Source organism: Ranitomeya variabilis, chromosome 2 (genome assembly GCF_051348905.1).
Source record: "Ranitomeya variabilis isolate aRanVar5 chromosome 2, aRanVar5.hap1, whole genome shotgun sequence".
In the NCBI taxonomy this organism is placed as follows: Eukaryota; Metazoa; Chordata; class Amphibia; order Anura; family Dendrobatidae; genus Ranitomeya; species Ranitomeya variabilis.
In genome coordinates, this window is record NC_135233.1 from 66,036,724 (window position 1) to 66,052,500 (window position 15,777).

At 45.4% G+C, this 15,777-nt stretch overlaps 1 protein-coding gene across 4 annotated transcripts in view; it reads left to right on the forward strand.

The window, feature by feature from the left end:
• CEP68 (centrosomal protein 68) overlaps window positions 1-15,777 on the forward strand; it is a 36,586-nt gene that overhangs the window by 2,856 nt on the left and 17,953 nt on the right. For all 4 annotated transcript variants that reach the window (XR_013221021.1, XR_013221022.1, XM_077282524.1 and 1 more), the window contains exon 2: window positions 13,778-15,004. Coding sequence is in view for 2 of the 4 variants with exons in the window: in XM_077282524.1 (XP_077138639.1) it covers window positions 13,823-15,004 (1,182 nt within the window). In the remaining 2 variants the exon portion in view is untranslated. The remainder of the gene's footprint in view (window positions 1-13,777; window positions 15,005-15,777) is intronic.

Below are 15,777 nucleotides of genomic sequence, written 5' to 3' on the forward strand. Positions count from 1 at the left end.
GTTATGTGCGGCATGGTGTGTACACCGTATTATGTGCGATACCGTGAGTGCGCCGTGTTATGTGCGGCATGGTGTGTACACCGTATTATGTGCGATACCGTGAGTGCGCCGTGTTATGTGCGGCATGGTGTGTACACCGTATTATGTGCGATACCGTGAGTGCGCCGTGTTATGTGCGGCATGGTGTGTGCTCCATATTGTATGCGGTGCGGTGTGTGCTCCTTATTGTGTGCGGCACGGTGTGTACACCGTATTATGTGCGATACCGTGAGTGTGCTGTGTTATGTGCGGCATGGTGTGTACACCGTATTATGTGCGATACCGTGAGTGCGCCGTGTTATGTGCGGCATGGTGTGTACACCGTATTATGTGCGATACCGTGAGTGCGCCGTGTTATGTGCGGCATGGTGTGTACACCGTATTATGTGCGATACCGTGAGTGCGCCGTGTTATGTGCGGCATGGTGTGTGCTCCATATTGTATGCGGTGCGGTGTGTGCTCCTTATTGTGTGCGGCACGGTGTGTACACCGTATTATGTGCGATACCGTGAGTGCGCCGTGTTATGTGCGGCATGGTGTGTGCTCCATATTGTATGCGGTGCGGTGTGTGCTCCTTATTGTGTGCGGCACGGTGTGTACACCGTATTATGTGCGATACCATGAGTGCGCTGTGTTATGTGCGGCGCGGTGTGTGCTCCGTATTGTGTGCGGCACGGTGTGTATGCCGTAGTACTGTGTGCGGCGCATAGTGTATGCCGTATTGTGTGCGGTGTGTGCTCCGTGTCGTGCGCGGCGCAGTGTGTACACCGTAGTATTGTGTGCGGTGTGAAATCTGCTTCAATTACTTCTCCAAGTTGTAATCTACTTTGTCTGACAGGTGCCCGATCCTTGGTTCCAATCTCTGGCCCCGGCAGCTCCTCATCCAGTTTGTGTGACGCTGGGCAGCGATTTGTGTGTATATGAAGGGGGCTGGCCAACTGCTCCTATCGATAGCTGAGCCAGCCCCTTCTCAGACAAAACGCTGCCCTTTCTCAAGTGCAAACCAGAAGATGACCTGCCAGGTCCGGAGCTCGCAGCCGAAGATCGGAAATATATTTGTAAGTAATGTAATCACATCTAACTGCAATTTAGCTAGCAAGACGAGGATGAGGTAGAACGAGGAGGCGCCTGAGCAATGTGATCTGGTCGTATAGAGGATGTATATGCATCGCCGTGGTCTGTAATGTAATGATCCCCTCAGCTATGTGCGCTGGTATGTGCTCAGCTATGCCGATGTGTATACACATGTAGATCACACACATCCCCACAAGTGCAGGCGTTTCTATTATTCATTCACTTTTTCTCATACTGAAGTTAGTGGAGGGCGACCTGGGACGTTCCGGTTTCTTACAGCTTTTGAAAATGGAAAATTTACATCACTTTCTGTTAAATAATACACAATGTTAGAAAAGGGGGAGAGACCAATGTGTCGAAAGTCACATCGTAATGAAGAATTTTTGCGCAAATTGTGACATTTTCTGCACGCTAAAAAATGACTGCAGCCTAAATATTTTTATTCCATGGCCTTTTATATTTGTAAGGACGGCTCTGGCCTGTCTAAAATACGCTGCTTTTTTGTGACTTTCATATAGAAATCGAGAAACATATCATTCTTGTTACCAAAAAGTTAGCCGGGCCTTCTGTTCTGATCATGTTTATGTTTTGCCGCAGATACTGAAAAACCTGGTGTTGATAAAATTGGCTGATTAATTGATGACAATAGAATGTTGCAAAAATGTTGGCATTGATGCAGTGATAAATGTCCGCCCTATAGTGTGAGAAATCAACATATACCCTGCAAAATGGTCGTCAGGATACAGGCTGCTGTTTATAGGGATCGAGCTGCCAAAAATCACTCTGTGAGTGCTACATTGCAGCATGATGCTGTTAAATGGGGGCAAATTAGGACTTGCGTGGTGCCACAAGCAACTTGCAAAAATTTTGAGCCAGTTGGATTTTTTTTTTCTGCTGTATGATGATGGACTGGGTGTGATTTCTGCTTTCTCACCTCCTTTACCTTCACATCTAGTTTCCTATGTAACTGGAAACCTCCAGTAGTGTAATGTAGGAATGCATTGATTTCTCCCAGCACAGTCATATCAACCTGCAAGGGCATTTCCTGCTCAAGACGAAACAATTGTAAATGTAACAGTGGCCTCATTAGGCTAAAGTTGATGACAATGGGCGATTTTAACCAAAACCATGATTTGGTGAGTGAAGGGATGATCTGAATGTTCCATTCATTGGGTGTGTGCCATCACCCTACATAAGTCTAATGTTATGTCACCGAGCGCTGCTCATACGTTTAGATAGGACCGATCTGCACAACTAAATTCAGCCACTATGAAAAGTACGGGAGAAATGTAAGCGATGAAACGGCCACAAAACCCCGCAACAATTCATTGCAGTTTTATATTAATGGCCTATCAATTCTTAGATCCCTTTTAAAGGGCATATTCTTAACTTTTTAAATTGGAATAATTGCAAAATTCTTGTCAAAACAAGCAACTCTACAATTTACCTCTGGTTAAAAATCCTCTCGGTTCTCTAGAACACAGGGATTTTGAATTGTATAGTTTCCTGCTCGTTACCTAGACAGCAGCGTTGGCTGTAGACTTATCAGAGGTGGCCTGTCTCCTAGGAAAGGCGTGCGCTAGCAATCTCTTTGCTTTACAGCTCTGAAGTTGGAAGGATCGCTGGATTCACCCAGCGTCAGTGACCCTGCACTCTTTTAATGCTGCGGAGGCAAAGCTGTCTATTGCCTCCGCAGCATTAGAAGAGTGCAGGGTCACTGACGCTGGGTGAATCCAGCATGGCCCAGTGCACAGGTCAGGCTTAAGGCAACATTACCATGCCATTGGCTCGAACTGTCAATCTTCAGGAGCGCATTGCCCCCCAGATTTGTAGGAACACACTGCCCCCCGCTATATTACTCTTGCTTATATAACACCAACATATTCTAGAAATGTCACCATCAGTGTCCCCATTGGGGCTCACAATCTAGATTCCCTATCAGGATGTCTTTGTAGTTTAGGAGGAAACCGGAGAACCCGGAGGAACCCCACGCAAACACAGGGAGAACATACAAACTCTTTGCAGATTTTGTCCTTGGGATTTGAAACCAGGACGTCTGATTGGCAAAGCAACAGTGCTAACCACTGAGCCACAGTGCAGTGCTAACCACTGAGCCACTGTACTGCCCAGAGACCACCCCTTTTAACTTCTGAAAGGCTGCTTTGTCTAGTTGTGCAGTGACACTTTTCTAACTCATTGCTGTATAATTTTAGGCAAGCAGGATGAGCCATACAGACCTAGTACTATATGACGCCTCCATGCAGCACCTCTTTTTTCATAGAAACAAAGAAGAACATCATTGTATATGGCATGTGATAAAAGACGACACTGTTAATTGTAGGCACAAAGAGGAACGAAATAGACCAATAGATTTCTGAGCATATTACAACATGGATCAGTAATACAATTTCGGGCCATGATTGTAGAACATGTGTCACTTGTGACGAACACGAAACAGGAGGCATAATAGCTCTATTGTGACTATTTGTGAATTAATTATTTATTATTATTATTAATAATTTATATAGCACCATTAATTCCATGGTGCTGTACATGGGGTTACATCAAAATACAAATATCACTTACAGTAAACAAACTAACAATGACAGTTTGATACAGAGGGGCGAGGACCCTGCCCTTGCGGGCTTACATTCTAATAGATTAAAGGGAACCTGTCACCCCCAAAATCGATATTGAGGTAAGCTCACGTCATCAGGGGCTTATCTACAGCATTCTGTAATGCTGTAGATAAGCCCCCGATGTTACCTGAAAGAGGAGAAAGAGTTTATAATATACTCACCTGGGCGGTCCCACTGCTGGTCCGCGGTCAAATGGGCATCTCAGGTCCGCTCCGGCGCCTCCTATCTTCATTCCATGACGTCCTCTTCTGGTCTCAGCGGCTTCGGCGCAGGCGTACTTTGTCTGCCCTGTTGAGGGCAGAGCAATGTACTGCAGTGCGCAGGCGCTGGGCCTCTCTGACCTTACCGGCGCCTGCGCTCTGCAGTACTTTGCTCTGCCCTCAACAGGGCTGACAAAGTACGCCTGCGCCCGAGTAGCGGCGCGAAGACCAGAAGAGGACATCATGGAATGAAGATGGGAGGCACTGTACCGGACCTGAGACGCCCATCGCAGTGGGACCGCTCCTGGGTGAGTATAATCTAACGTCTTTTTCCAGGACGTCCCCCTGACAGCACGCTGGAGGACGTCCTCCTCCTCCTTGCTGGGACAGGAAACAACACGAGAGGTTAAAAGGTCCCACTCCGCCCCCTTTCCTTTAGTGTTTTTCCTGTCCCTGCATGGAGGGACACACGAGAGAAGCTTTCCGGACCGGAGGGCTCAGGGGGATCGTGCGGCTGGTCCAATATCCTTCCCCCTCGTCGATAGCCCAGGGCACATACTTCCCGGGTGGGAGTCCCTGTGCCCAGAGACCAGTCGAGCGGACGCGCTCCTGGGTGAGCCGCTTCCTCCCAGGGGGAGGCTCTCGGCTCGGGCGCCAGGAAATTCAAGAGGCGCCGGCGCCAGGAAGGTGGAAAGGCGCATAGGTCCACATGCTCTCATACGAGCATGCAGGGACGGCAGAACCTCCCGGCTTCAGCGTGCGTTCCACTGCGTGGAACGCGGAAGTAAGTGTATATCGTCACTTCCGGTGACGTCAGCGGCGTCATTTCCGGCGGATTCAGCGGCAGAACATGCGTTCCACAGTGTGGAACGCTGAAGCGTCTATAAAAAGGCGCCGGATATGAAAATGGGCGTCCAGCGTTCTACTCGGCAAACGCTACAGTGAACCAGGACGCACATTCACAGGCGAGCCGGAAAGGAGGTCTGCAATGCCAGAGACAAGGGGTAAGTGCAGCAGTGCTGCTAAATCCCTATATGTATATCTGGCAGGAGATGTGCTATTTCTATGGTATATTTATATTTAAACATCCCTGTCAGTGGCAAAAAAGTCAGGCAAGGCACTGACAAAGTCCAGACGATGCTCCATATGTAATGTAAAGTTGCTAGAAGCACATAAAAAGGAGTTGTGCGGAGCCTGCATCTCTAGAGTTGTAAGAGAGGAGCAACCGTCATTATTATCCGAAATGAGATCTTTAATTCGGGAAGAGGTACAGAATTCATTAGCTACCATGACACAGCGGTACCCTTCCAGCCCAGGTCGGGGTCGCAAGAGACCACGGATGGACCTAGACCAGGACGAGGTAGAGGCTTCATCTAAAGAAGAGTCAGACGGTAGAAGTTCGGATCACGAAAGGAACAGGATCAAGGAAGAAAGTTTCTATTTCCCGTGGAAGAGACAGAAGATTTAGTGCAAGCGGTGAGGAATACGATGCAGATGAAAGAAGAGCCGCGGCCAAAGTCCAGACAGGATTTGATGTTTGGAGGGCTTACGTCACAAAAACAGACGGTATTCCCTGTAAGCGACCACCTAAAACAGATGATATTGCAAGAATGGAAGGATGCGGAATGTAGACTGATAGTGTCTCGGGAATTTAAAAGTCGTCTACCATTTGATCCGGAGGATATCAAGTCATGGGAGGAAATTCCGAAAGTTGACGTACCCATAGCCAAAGTTACTAAAAAAACGGCTATTCCATTTGAGGACTCTTCTAGTCTCAGAGACGCTATGGACCGCAAAGCAGACATTCTGTTGCGCCGTTCGTGGGAAACGTCGGCAGCACAGATAAAAGCCAACATTGCAGCCACGTCAGTGGCTAGATCAATGTATTTGTGGATGGGGCAGTTAGAGGAACATTTGGTGAATAAAACCCCATGGGCCGATATAATTTCTTCCTTACCCATCATAAAGTCTGCCACAGCCTTTATGGCGGACACGTCAGCAGAATCCGTGAGATTTGCAGCCAGGAATAGTTCATTATCTAATGCAACTCATAGAGCTATATGGCTTAAATCTTGGTCAGGAGATAATGCATCAAAAAACAAGTTATGTGCTATTCCCTTTTCAGGGTCCAAAGTATTTGGACAGGCCTTAGACGACATTCTTGAATCTGCATCAGATAATAAAAAAGGTTTCCCTGAGAAAAAACCGAAAAAATTTCAGCCATTTCGGAAGAGACCCCCACCTCGAAGTTCCTATAGAGGCAAACAGACGGACTATAAAGAACAGTGGAGATCCAGCAGAGGTGCCTATAGATGAGCCTATAATCAGAACCGAAGGGGAAGAAATTCCCTGTTTGGGTCAAGCCCTAGATCTAGGAGACAATGACGCCATAGGTATAGGGGGCAGGCTCAGTCTTTTTCTGGACAACTGGAAAAAAGTCACAAAAAATGCCTATGTCCTAAAAATTATTTCGGAAGGTTACAGGATAGAGCTCGTATCCCCGGCACCACAGAGGTGTATCCCACCTACCAAGGTGGCAAAAAATTCACCAATGTTCATAGACATTCTGAAGCTGTTCAGTTCTCAGGTTATAGTGCGGGTTCCAACAACAGAAATAGCCAGAGGTCACTACTCTTCACTATTTTCAATTCCAAAGCCATCGGGAGAAACACGCACAATAATAAACCTAAAGCCCTTGAACGTCTATGTAAAATACAAAAGATTCAGAATGGAATCAATAAAAACAACTGTCCACCTCATAGACAAAGATGCTGTAATGTGTACGCTCGACCTAAAGAGCGCGTATCATCAGGTTCCAATCCAATCCATGCAACATCTCAGGAGCTTCTGAGGTTTTCTGTAAAATTTCCGGACCAAACCTGCCACCTTCAATTTCAATGTCTCCCGTTCGGCCTGGTGTCAGCACCGAGGATATTTACAAAATTGGTAGCGGAAGTGGTGGCATACTTAAGAAATGAAGGAATTACAATAATTCCTTATTTGGACGATTTTCTGCTGGTAGCCAGAACAAAAAACATCTTAATCCTACACAGGGATCGAGCCATTGCAGTCCTAGAATATCTAGGTTGGGTTGTAAATCAAGAGAAGTCACACATAAAACCCGAATCTCGGAAGGTATTTCTGGGAGTTCTTCTAGATGCCACCACAAGACAATCTTTTCTGCCAAGAGAAAAGCAGGTGTCAATAAGAGCATTAATCATGGAATTCCTAAAGCGTCAGGTTACCATAAGATGGGCCATGAAGGTCTTAGGGAAGATGACGGCCTGTATCACTTGTGTAAGGTGGGCACAAGCTCACTCAAGATTGTTACAGGATCAGGTTCTCTCGGCATGGGATCGACGTCAGTCATCGCTGGACAGAATAATCCACCTATCAAAGGCAGTAAAAAAGTCATTGCACTGGTGGACACAATACAGCAACCTAAGACTGGGGGTTCCAGGGACCTTGACCCCTTGCGTGGTGATCACTACAGATGCCAGCCAGTGGGGTTGGGGAGCCCATCTAGAAGGATCATTTATCCAGGGCAGGTGGCCAAAAGACATCAGTCAAAGATCTTCAAACTACAGAAAGCTTTACGCTATTTGGGAAGCTCTAAGAAGGAATCACTCCCGCTTGAAAAACAAGCATGTGAAGATCCTAACGGACAACATGACAGCGGTATCCTTCATAAGACATCAAGGAGGTCCCAGACACAAACCACTTCAGGAATTGGCACGGAAAATATTTTTTTGGGCAGAGAACACAGTCCTGTCAATCACAGCAGTCCACTTAGAGGGATCTCAAAACGTCCTGGCAGATTATTTGAGCAGAAAAGAAATCTGTCCCACAGAATGGGAATTAAATCAAGAAATATTTCAACAATTATGTCATCGCTGGGGGACTCCCAGCATAGATCTATTCGCTACAAGAAAAAATTCGAAGGTGGCCAGATTCTATTCCCTCAACCCTACGGACATGCCGGAAGCAGCCGACGCCTTGAGTCAAACATGGATCGAACCACTATCTTATGTATTTCCTCCAATAGCACTCATTCCGAGGGTACTCAGGAAGATTCAGGAAGACCAAGCAACGGTTCTGATGGTAGTGCCATTCTGGCCAAGAAGGAGCTGGTTTCCGTTGTTAGGAGCCATGACAATGGACAGTCCAGTCAGTCTTCCTCTATGGAAGGACATCATTCATCAAGGACCTGTGTTACATCAAAACCCAGAACGATTGCACCTTTCAGCATGGATCCTGAGAGGGACATCTTGAAATCGCGGGGGCTATCTGATGAAGTCATCTCAACAATCCAAGCTAGTCGTAAACCAGTAACATCATCTATTTACTGCAAAATTTGGAAGAAATTCTGTATGAAAGGTGGCAGGTCGGCCGTGATATCAGAGAACCCGGATGTTCCCAGAGTTCTGGATTTTCTCCAATCTGGATTCAATATGGGGCTGAGACCTAGTACCCTTAAGGTGCAGATTTCGGCGCTTAGCACATTCCTGGACTATCCGTTGGCCTCTCACCCTTGGATAATCAGATTCATAAAAGCGGTCCAGAGATTGCGCCCCACAATTAGGCAATTAACTCCCCCTTGGGATTTAAATTTAGTGCTCAGAGCCCTATGTAAAGATCCCTTTATCCTTAAAGGTGACATGCCCATTGCAATACAAACTTGGAAAACAGCTTTTTTGGTAGCTATTACAACGGCCAAAAGAGTAGGAGAGATACAAGCCCTGTCAATTAGGGACCCGTACCTCCAGGTTCGTGAGGATCATATAATCTTAAAACTAGATCCATCATTTATTCCCAAAGTAGCTTCAGTACAAAACAGAAATCAGGAAATAATTCTATCCTCCTTTTGCAATAAACCCTCTAATACAAAAGAACAATCTTTACATTCTCTTGATGTCAGACAGGCAGTACTAGATTATTTAGAGGCCAGTAGTACTTGGAGAAAAGATCCCAATCTTTTTGTCCTTTTTGGAGGTAAAAATAGGGGTAAAAAAGCATCCAAAACATCTATAGCTAGATGGATCACTAAAGTAATCTCTAAAGCCTATGCGTTAGAAGGGGTAGATTGTCCTGTGGGAATAAAAGCCCATTCAACTCGGGCCATTTCAGCGTCATGGGCCAAACGGGCAGGGGCATCATTAGAACAAATCTGTAAAGCTGCAACTTGGGCCAGTGTGAACACATTCTGTAAACACTACAAACTAGATGTGTTAGCAAACCAACAAATGTCTTTCGGGAGAAAGGTTCTCCAGGCAGTTGTCCCACCCTAAAGGAGTTTCTTTGGTATTCTCCAGCGTGCTGTCAGGGGGACGTCCTGGAAAATGGGTATTATACCTACCGATAATTCGGTTTCCAGGAGTCCATCCTGACAGCACCGTTACTTCCCCCCCTATGTATACTATGTCATATGCTGTAAATGTGATTTGGTTAAATAAATTCAAATGGTATCTATCCATGGTGTGGTACTTGTCAAAACACTAAAGGAAAGGGGGCGGAGTGGGACCTTTTAACCTCTCGTGTTGTTTCCTGTCCCAGCAAGGAGGAGGAGGACGTCCTCCAGCGTGCTGTCAGGATGGACTCCTGGAAACCGAATTATCGGTAGGTATAATACCCATTTTCTTCTTTCAGGTTACATCGGCGGCTTATCTACAGCATTACAGAATGCTGTAGATAAGCCCCTGATGATGTTGAGCTTACCTCACCATCGATTTTGGGGGTGACAGGTTCGCTTTAAAGGCAAACTGGTAAAAACTATAGAAAATGTAATCTGCCATTTGTCATTCACTCAGACTATGATGGTTTCTGTACACTGGCCGAGCATTCATGTATATTCAATATGGCAGGAGCAGGCAAGCGACCTCAAGACATTTCTGGCAGAGAGAAACAAAGCGTTGGGCACGTTCAAATGGAGCAATCTTCTTTTTCTCTTGATATCTGCCATCGGGGAATAGTCAGAAGGTCCCCATAGATAGTGGGTTGCAGAAGCCCCTGACATTAATCTTATTTATAGGCCTCTTTAAAGCTCCACATACGCATTAGACTACCATCGGCCGAACCCGCCGATATCGTGGAGATTGGGCAGCTATCTAATCTATATGGGGCTCTTGACAGATGATGTTGGGAGACATAAGGATTGGATTGCTGATCATTTTGTTCCTCAGCAAGATAAAGCGAGTCTGTCAGTGCTCTGTGGTAGATCTCACAGGAGCGCTCAACCAATAAAACACTCCTGTTAATGGAGGAGACTGCTGTTGGCTGAATGATGGTTTGGTTGATGGTTCGGCCGGCGCTATCTAATATGTATGGGGCCCGTTTAGGTCAACTGATGGTCGAGAGAAATGTCGATTATACTCCCCGAGATAAGCCACTGGCCAACATGTCAGTCAGTGGTTATCTCATAGAGAACACAAGAGGGTTTGGCCTGAAGCTCCTTTGTATGGGGGAGTTGGATGAGATGGCTGTCGGTTGACAATCGGCCCAAGCATCATTCATCTAAGAGCCATCTAATGTGTATGGCTGGCTGGAGCCAGTGCTCCTATGTATGGAGGAGTCGGGAGAGAGCTCTTGGCTGTATGATGGTTTGGCCAGCAGCTCTCTATTGTGTATGAGGACCCTTAAGGTACCGTCACACTCGGCGACATAGACAACGAGCCGACCTAAACTAGATCGCTGGAGCGTCGCTGTTTAGGTCGCTGTAGAGACGTCAAACACAGCAGCTCCAGAACGATGCAGGAGCGATCCAGTGACGTAACGGCGACTCACTTCTCATTCTCGCTGGTTGTTAGCTCCATGTCAAACAGCCGGAGTGTACAGACTGGCTAGAAGGAGACGCCCCCTATGCTCGTTGCTGGCGTCGTTGCTTTTGATGTCAAACATGACGATACACGCCGACCTGGCGACTAAATAAAGTTCTGGACCTTAGCTCCGACCAGCGATGGCACAGCAGGATCCAGATCGCTGCTGCGTGTCAAACACAACAAGATCGCTATGCAGGACGCTGCAACGTCACGGATTGTTGTCGTTCTCTTTGCAAAGTTGCTGAGTGTGACGGTACCTTTAAGCTCCTACAGACAATAGCACCAGTTATTTCCTGCTCAGCAAGTGTGTGTGGTGTATCATTATATTACCACAGCCCTATTCCTTATCAGTAAAACTGCCCCATTGACATCAAGGACAGAACAATGGTTTTCTTGTCCTCTTCCTCCTCCATGCTATAATGTGGTATTCTGTTATTGTGGACTACATTGTGAGGATAGAAGGTGATAAGCTGAGAGCAAACATGGCCTCCTCCATGATTACATAATGTGCCGTCAGCTATCTCGAGGTACTTCGCAGATAGTGACACTAACCATGATCCGCCCTTGTGTTCTATGAACATCTGACATGGAGGGGACTCTGAAAATCCCCATACACATGGAACGGTCGGCCGGTTCTGTATTTTATGTGTATGGACAGCTTTAGGATAAGGCACCTGAGGTCTATGTGTATGGACAGCTTTAGGATAAGGCACCTGAGGTCTATGTGTATGGACAGCTTTAGGACAAGGCACCTGAGGTCTATGTGTATGGACAGCTTTAGGACAAGGCACCTGAGGTCTATGTGTATGGACAGCTTTAGGATAAGGCACCTGAGGTCTATGTGTATGGACAGCTTTAGGATAAGGCACCTGAGGTCTATGTGTATGGACAGCTTTAGGCCGGGGACACACTGGTGCGAGATACGGCCGAGTCTCGCTGGTTAAAAGCAAGCTGTGGCACCTGCACTCCGGAGCGGAGCGTGCTGCTCCATGTATTGCTATGCAGCTGCACGCTCCGCTCCGGAGTGCAGGTGCCACAGCTTGCTTTTAACCAGCGAGACTCGGCCGTATCTCGCACCAGTGTGTCCCCGGCCTTAGGATAAGGCACCTGAGGTCTATGTGTATGGACAGCTTTAGGATAAGGCACCTGAGGTCTATGTGTATGGACAGCTTTGAGATAAGGCACCTGAGGTCTATATTAGCTGTGTCCGCACTTGCTGGCTTCACGGTTCAGTCGTTCCACAGGTTTGATGCAGAAAATTAATAAGTAATGTTTTATCTCGCTGACATGGTTGGATTTTGTTTGAACTTGTTTGACAAGGACCCAAATAGCAGGAGACCTCCTCGAAGTTTAGTGAGGAGCAGAGAGACTGCATTCTCTAATTCCTACTGAGCTGGTGACATGTTGAACTGGACTGTGCGCCTCCTTTATTTCCTATATAGCGGCATATTCCATAGCCGTGTACTCCCATCTTTATTTCACAAACTCTTTCCTGCAAAACATTTTATTAAAGTTTTGAAAAATACTTAATGACATTTATGCCTCATCAAGACCAACCTTGTCTGTGCAACCTTTTTGGCATTTGGAAGGTATAGAAATGGGTTTATTTTACTGACTTATATAGCGCCATTAATTCCACAGTACTTTACTTATCATTAACATCGCTGTCCCCATTGGGGCTCACAATCTAGATTCCTTACCAGTATGTCTATGGAGTGTGGAAGGAAACCGGAGAACACGAAGGAAAGCCACACAAACACTGGGAGAGCATACAAACTCCTTGCAGATGTTGTCCACGGTGGGATTTGAACCCAGGACTTCAGCTCTGTAAGGCAACAGTATTAACCACTGAGCCACCATTCACCCTCTAAAACTAAAGCTGCCCACAGAACAAAGATTGGGTTATTAAATTCCAACTACCGGATTCCTCTCCATCCATTATATGTGTACGGGGGCCTTAAAGAAGTATTCCCATTTCCAAGATCCTATCCCAATATGTAGTAGTTGTAATAATAATAATATTAGTAAATGCCAAGGTCCTGCAATGCCTGCACATGAGGAAAGAGTCATAGCAAATCAGAAAAACTTTACTACATTTCTAATTGGAGGTATTTGCTAATATTATTATTTATTATTATTATTTTTGTTATTATTAAATCTAATACATATTGGGATAGGATCTTGGAGATGGGAATACCCCTTTAAGGGCATTGGCGCACAAATGTCTTCTACACGCGGATGAACCGGACATGTTTTCCAAGAGAAAAATGCGTCGAGACGCATCAACGTTTTTTGTTGTAGAAGCATCCTTTTTATTTGTCGTTTTAGTCATTTATTAAGCTCTTGTTTGATGTGTTTTTTAGAGTTTTGGGTCATGTTTCTTATTTAAATTTTTGGTGTTTTTTTTTATTTCCATTCAACAAGAAATAGCTAGCGGTTTCTGAGGAAAAAACGTTAGTAAAGGCTATAGGGCATCTTCCTGGTGTTTTTTGAGCCTTCCCATTGACTTCTAAAGTACAGAGCGACTTCTCTATTGAAGCCGCCTGAACGACGGTTCAGACGGTTGGTCGTTTTTAGAAACCTGAAGCTGTTAAGAGACGCACAGAAGCATGCAAATGTGCACAGCAAGTCGTTTTTCCAAAGAAAAGCACGTGTACAGTCTTTTAATGTTCTTTTTAGGGCTTTTTCAGGTGGGTTTCTTATGAGTAACCACATATTATAGACTTTTGAGAAAATGTGCTCCAGAATTGATATTTTTTACAGTCATTTAGTAAAATAGAGGAAAGCTGACAAATTCCTATAGTAAGACATAGACCATCAGTGTTTGATGAATAATGGTTATTGATCGTAGGTTTTTTTGTTGTTCAGTTGAAATAAGAGGAACCTCATCATTCTGATTGATGGTGTCCAACCTTTACAAAACTACCAGTTTCTTACTTTTTCAAACCCCTTTTTAACTCTTGTGTAAGATTGATTATCTGAGTATGTACTGCTTCATTTTACCTTGCAGGGAGGAGATAGGCTATATTATGCCTAGAGAAGATATTCCAGATTAATGAACATGGCTTCATGTAGAGAGAAGAGCTTCTCATCATATGCATCCGGTTATCAGAACATATACAGCCCAGAACATAAAGCTTCAGGAGCAAAGCCTACAAGGACAATGTCTGAGGACAGTGATGATCTTCAGCAGGACAGACCAAGATCGAGGACTATTTTAGACTCTTCATGCTCTGCGTGTGATATTTCAGTGGCACATTCTAAGTATAGGCCACATTTAGGGGCATGTAGATCTTTAAAATCTAATTTTAACAATATCAGTTGTTATGAAAAGTCCCAGACGTTAGCCGAACAATATTGGGCCTGTGCAATTCCAAACACGCTCCCTCCTCGCCCTGACCGAACGTCCCCTCACTGGGATCCAAATAAAGAGTATCAGGACTTGTTAGATTATACATATCCCTTGAATCCAAAGTATTTCCTTAATAGAGATGAGGAGGATGAGGCCGATGCTTTTTTACATGACTCTGGCATTGACCTCGATAGCTATAATGCTTCTTGTGACAGTAAGTTTGGTTCTTTCGCTTGTACTTATAGAGACGACCACAAAGTAAAGACTGATCGATACTTACATGCCAATAATCCGAGTTTGCCATTTGCCTTTTCTACACCTCTACTGAAAAGAACTGATTATCATGGATTACAAAACCCACCAGGGTCCTCGAATGTGACTTTGTGTGGGGAGTTCTCACCTTATCCCAGTAAGTTGGATCTTGCCAAAGTGTCCACCACTAGCCTTCCTCCCCCCAAATATGATGTGATTGATAAGATATTCTCTGAAGATGAGTCCTCCAGAGGTTATTCTCACCGGTCAGGACAGTTTTTATCTACAACCAGTGTTCTTCCACTCCACAAAGACCTGGACACTGATGAGGAGTATCTGTCCTTACCACCAACTCTGAAGGAGTTGGAGACTCTAGCTACTCATTTGAAGGACCTGTCCATGACTGTAGGTGACAAGGATCAAGGATCTGGTGCCAAAACAAAAAGCAGAGTCTCTGATGATGGCCCCAAAGACCAGAAATATATATTTGATGTTTTTAACTATGATGAAGTGAAAGTAAATAGGTTTTCTTCTCTGAGAGACATGCTTGATGGGAGGTTGACATCTGAAGTCTTGGACATTTCTGGATGTGCATCAGTCAAGGAAACTAAATCTCTTGTTCAAAGAATTCAGGTAAAAAAAAAATCTTTACTAGTTTGGTAGTAGTATGTTGCTTTATACTATTGAATTACTATATTAGGCCTCTTTCACACGTATGTCTGACGACGACCGTTTTCACAAGTACCGGAGACACTTACCACACGTAGACCCATTTAAGTGAACAGATCTGTGCACATCTCAGTGTGTTTCCACGGACCGTGTGTCCGTTGGCAAACCACGCTGACATGTCCGTTTTTTACCATCAGCATGGCCTGCAAAACGTCCCACACGTGCAAACAGATGAAACACTTGGATGTAATCCGTCTGACACGCACCCGCGCCAGGGAAGAAGTAGTACAGTAAGTCCTGTTCCCCGGCGTCGGGTGCTGAAGACGGCTCTCATCATTCTCCCCTACTCTGCCGATGATCAACGTGAGCAGAGGAGAATGGTGAGAGTTATATTTAAGGGAGAACAATGACAGCAGGCTGCAGCTGATGGGACTATTACTCCCATCAGCCTACACCTGTTGCCGCCAATGACAGTGAGAGAAGGAGCGGCTGATGGGAGTATTCATCACCGGCCGCCTGTGCTATAAATAAATAAAAAATCTGGCGAGGGTCCCCCTGTATTTTCTCTAATCAGTCAGGCATAACGCATAGCTGGGGTCTGCAACTCCCATCTGTCAGCTTCAGCAAGGCTGGTTATCAAGAATAGAGGTTCCCCTCAATGTTTTTTTTTTTAAATCAATTAAATAAAGTGGGGTCCCCTACATTTTTGACAACCAGCCTTGCTAAAGCTGACAGCT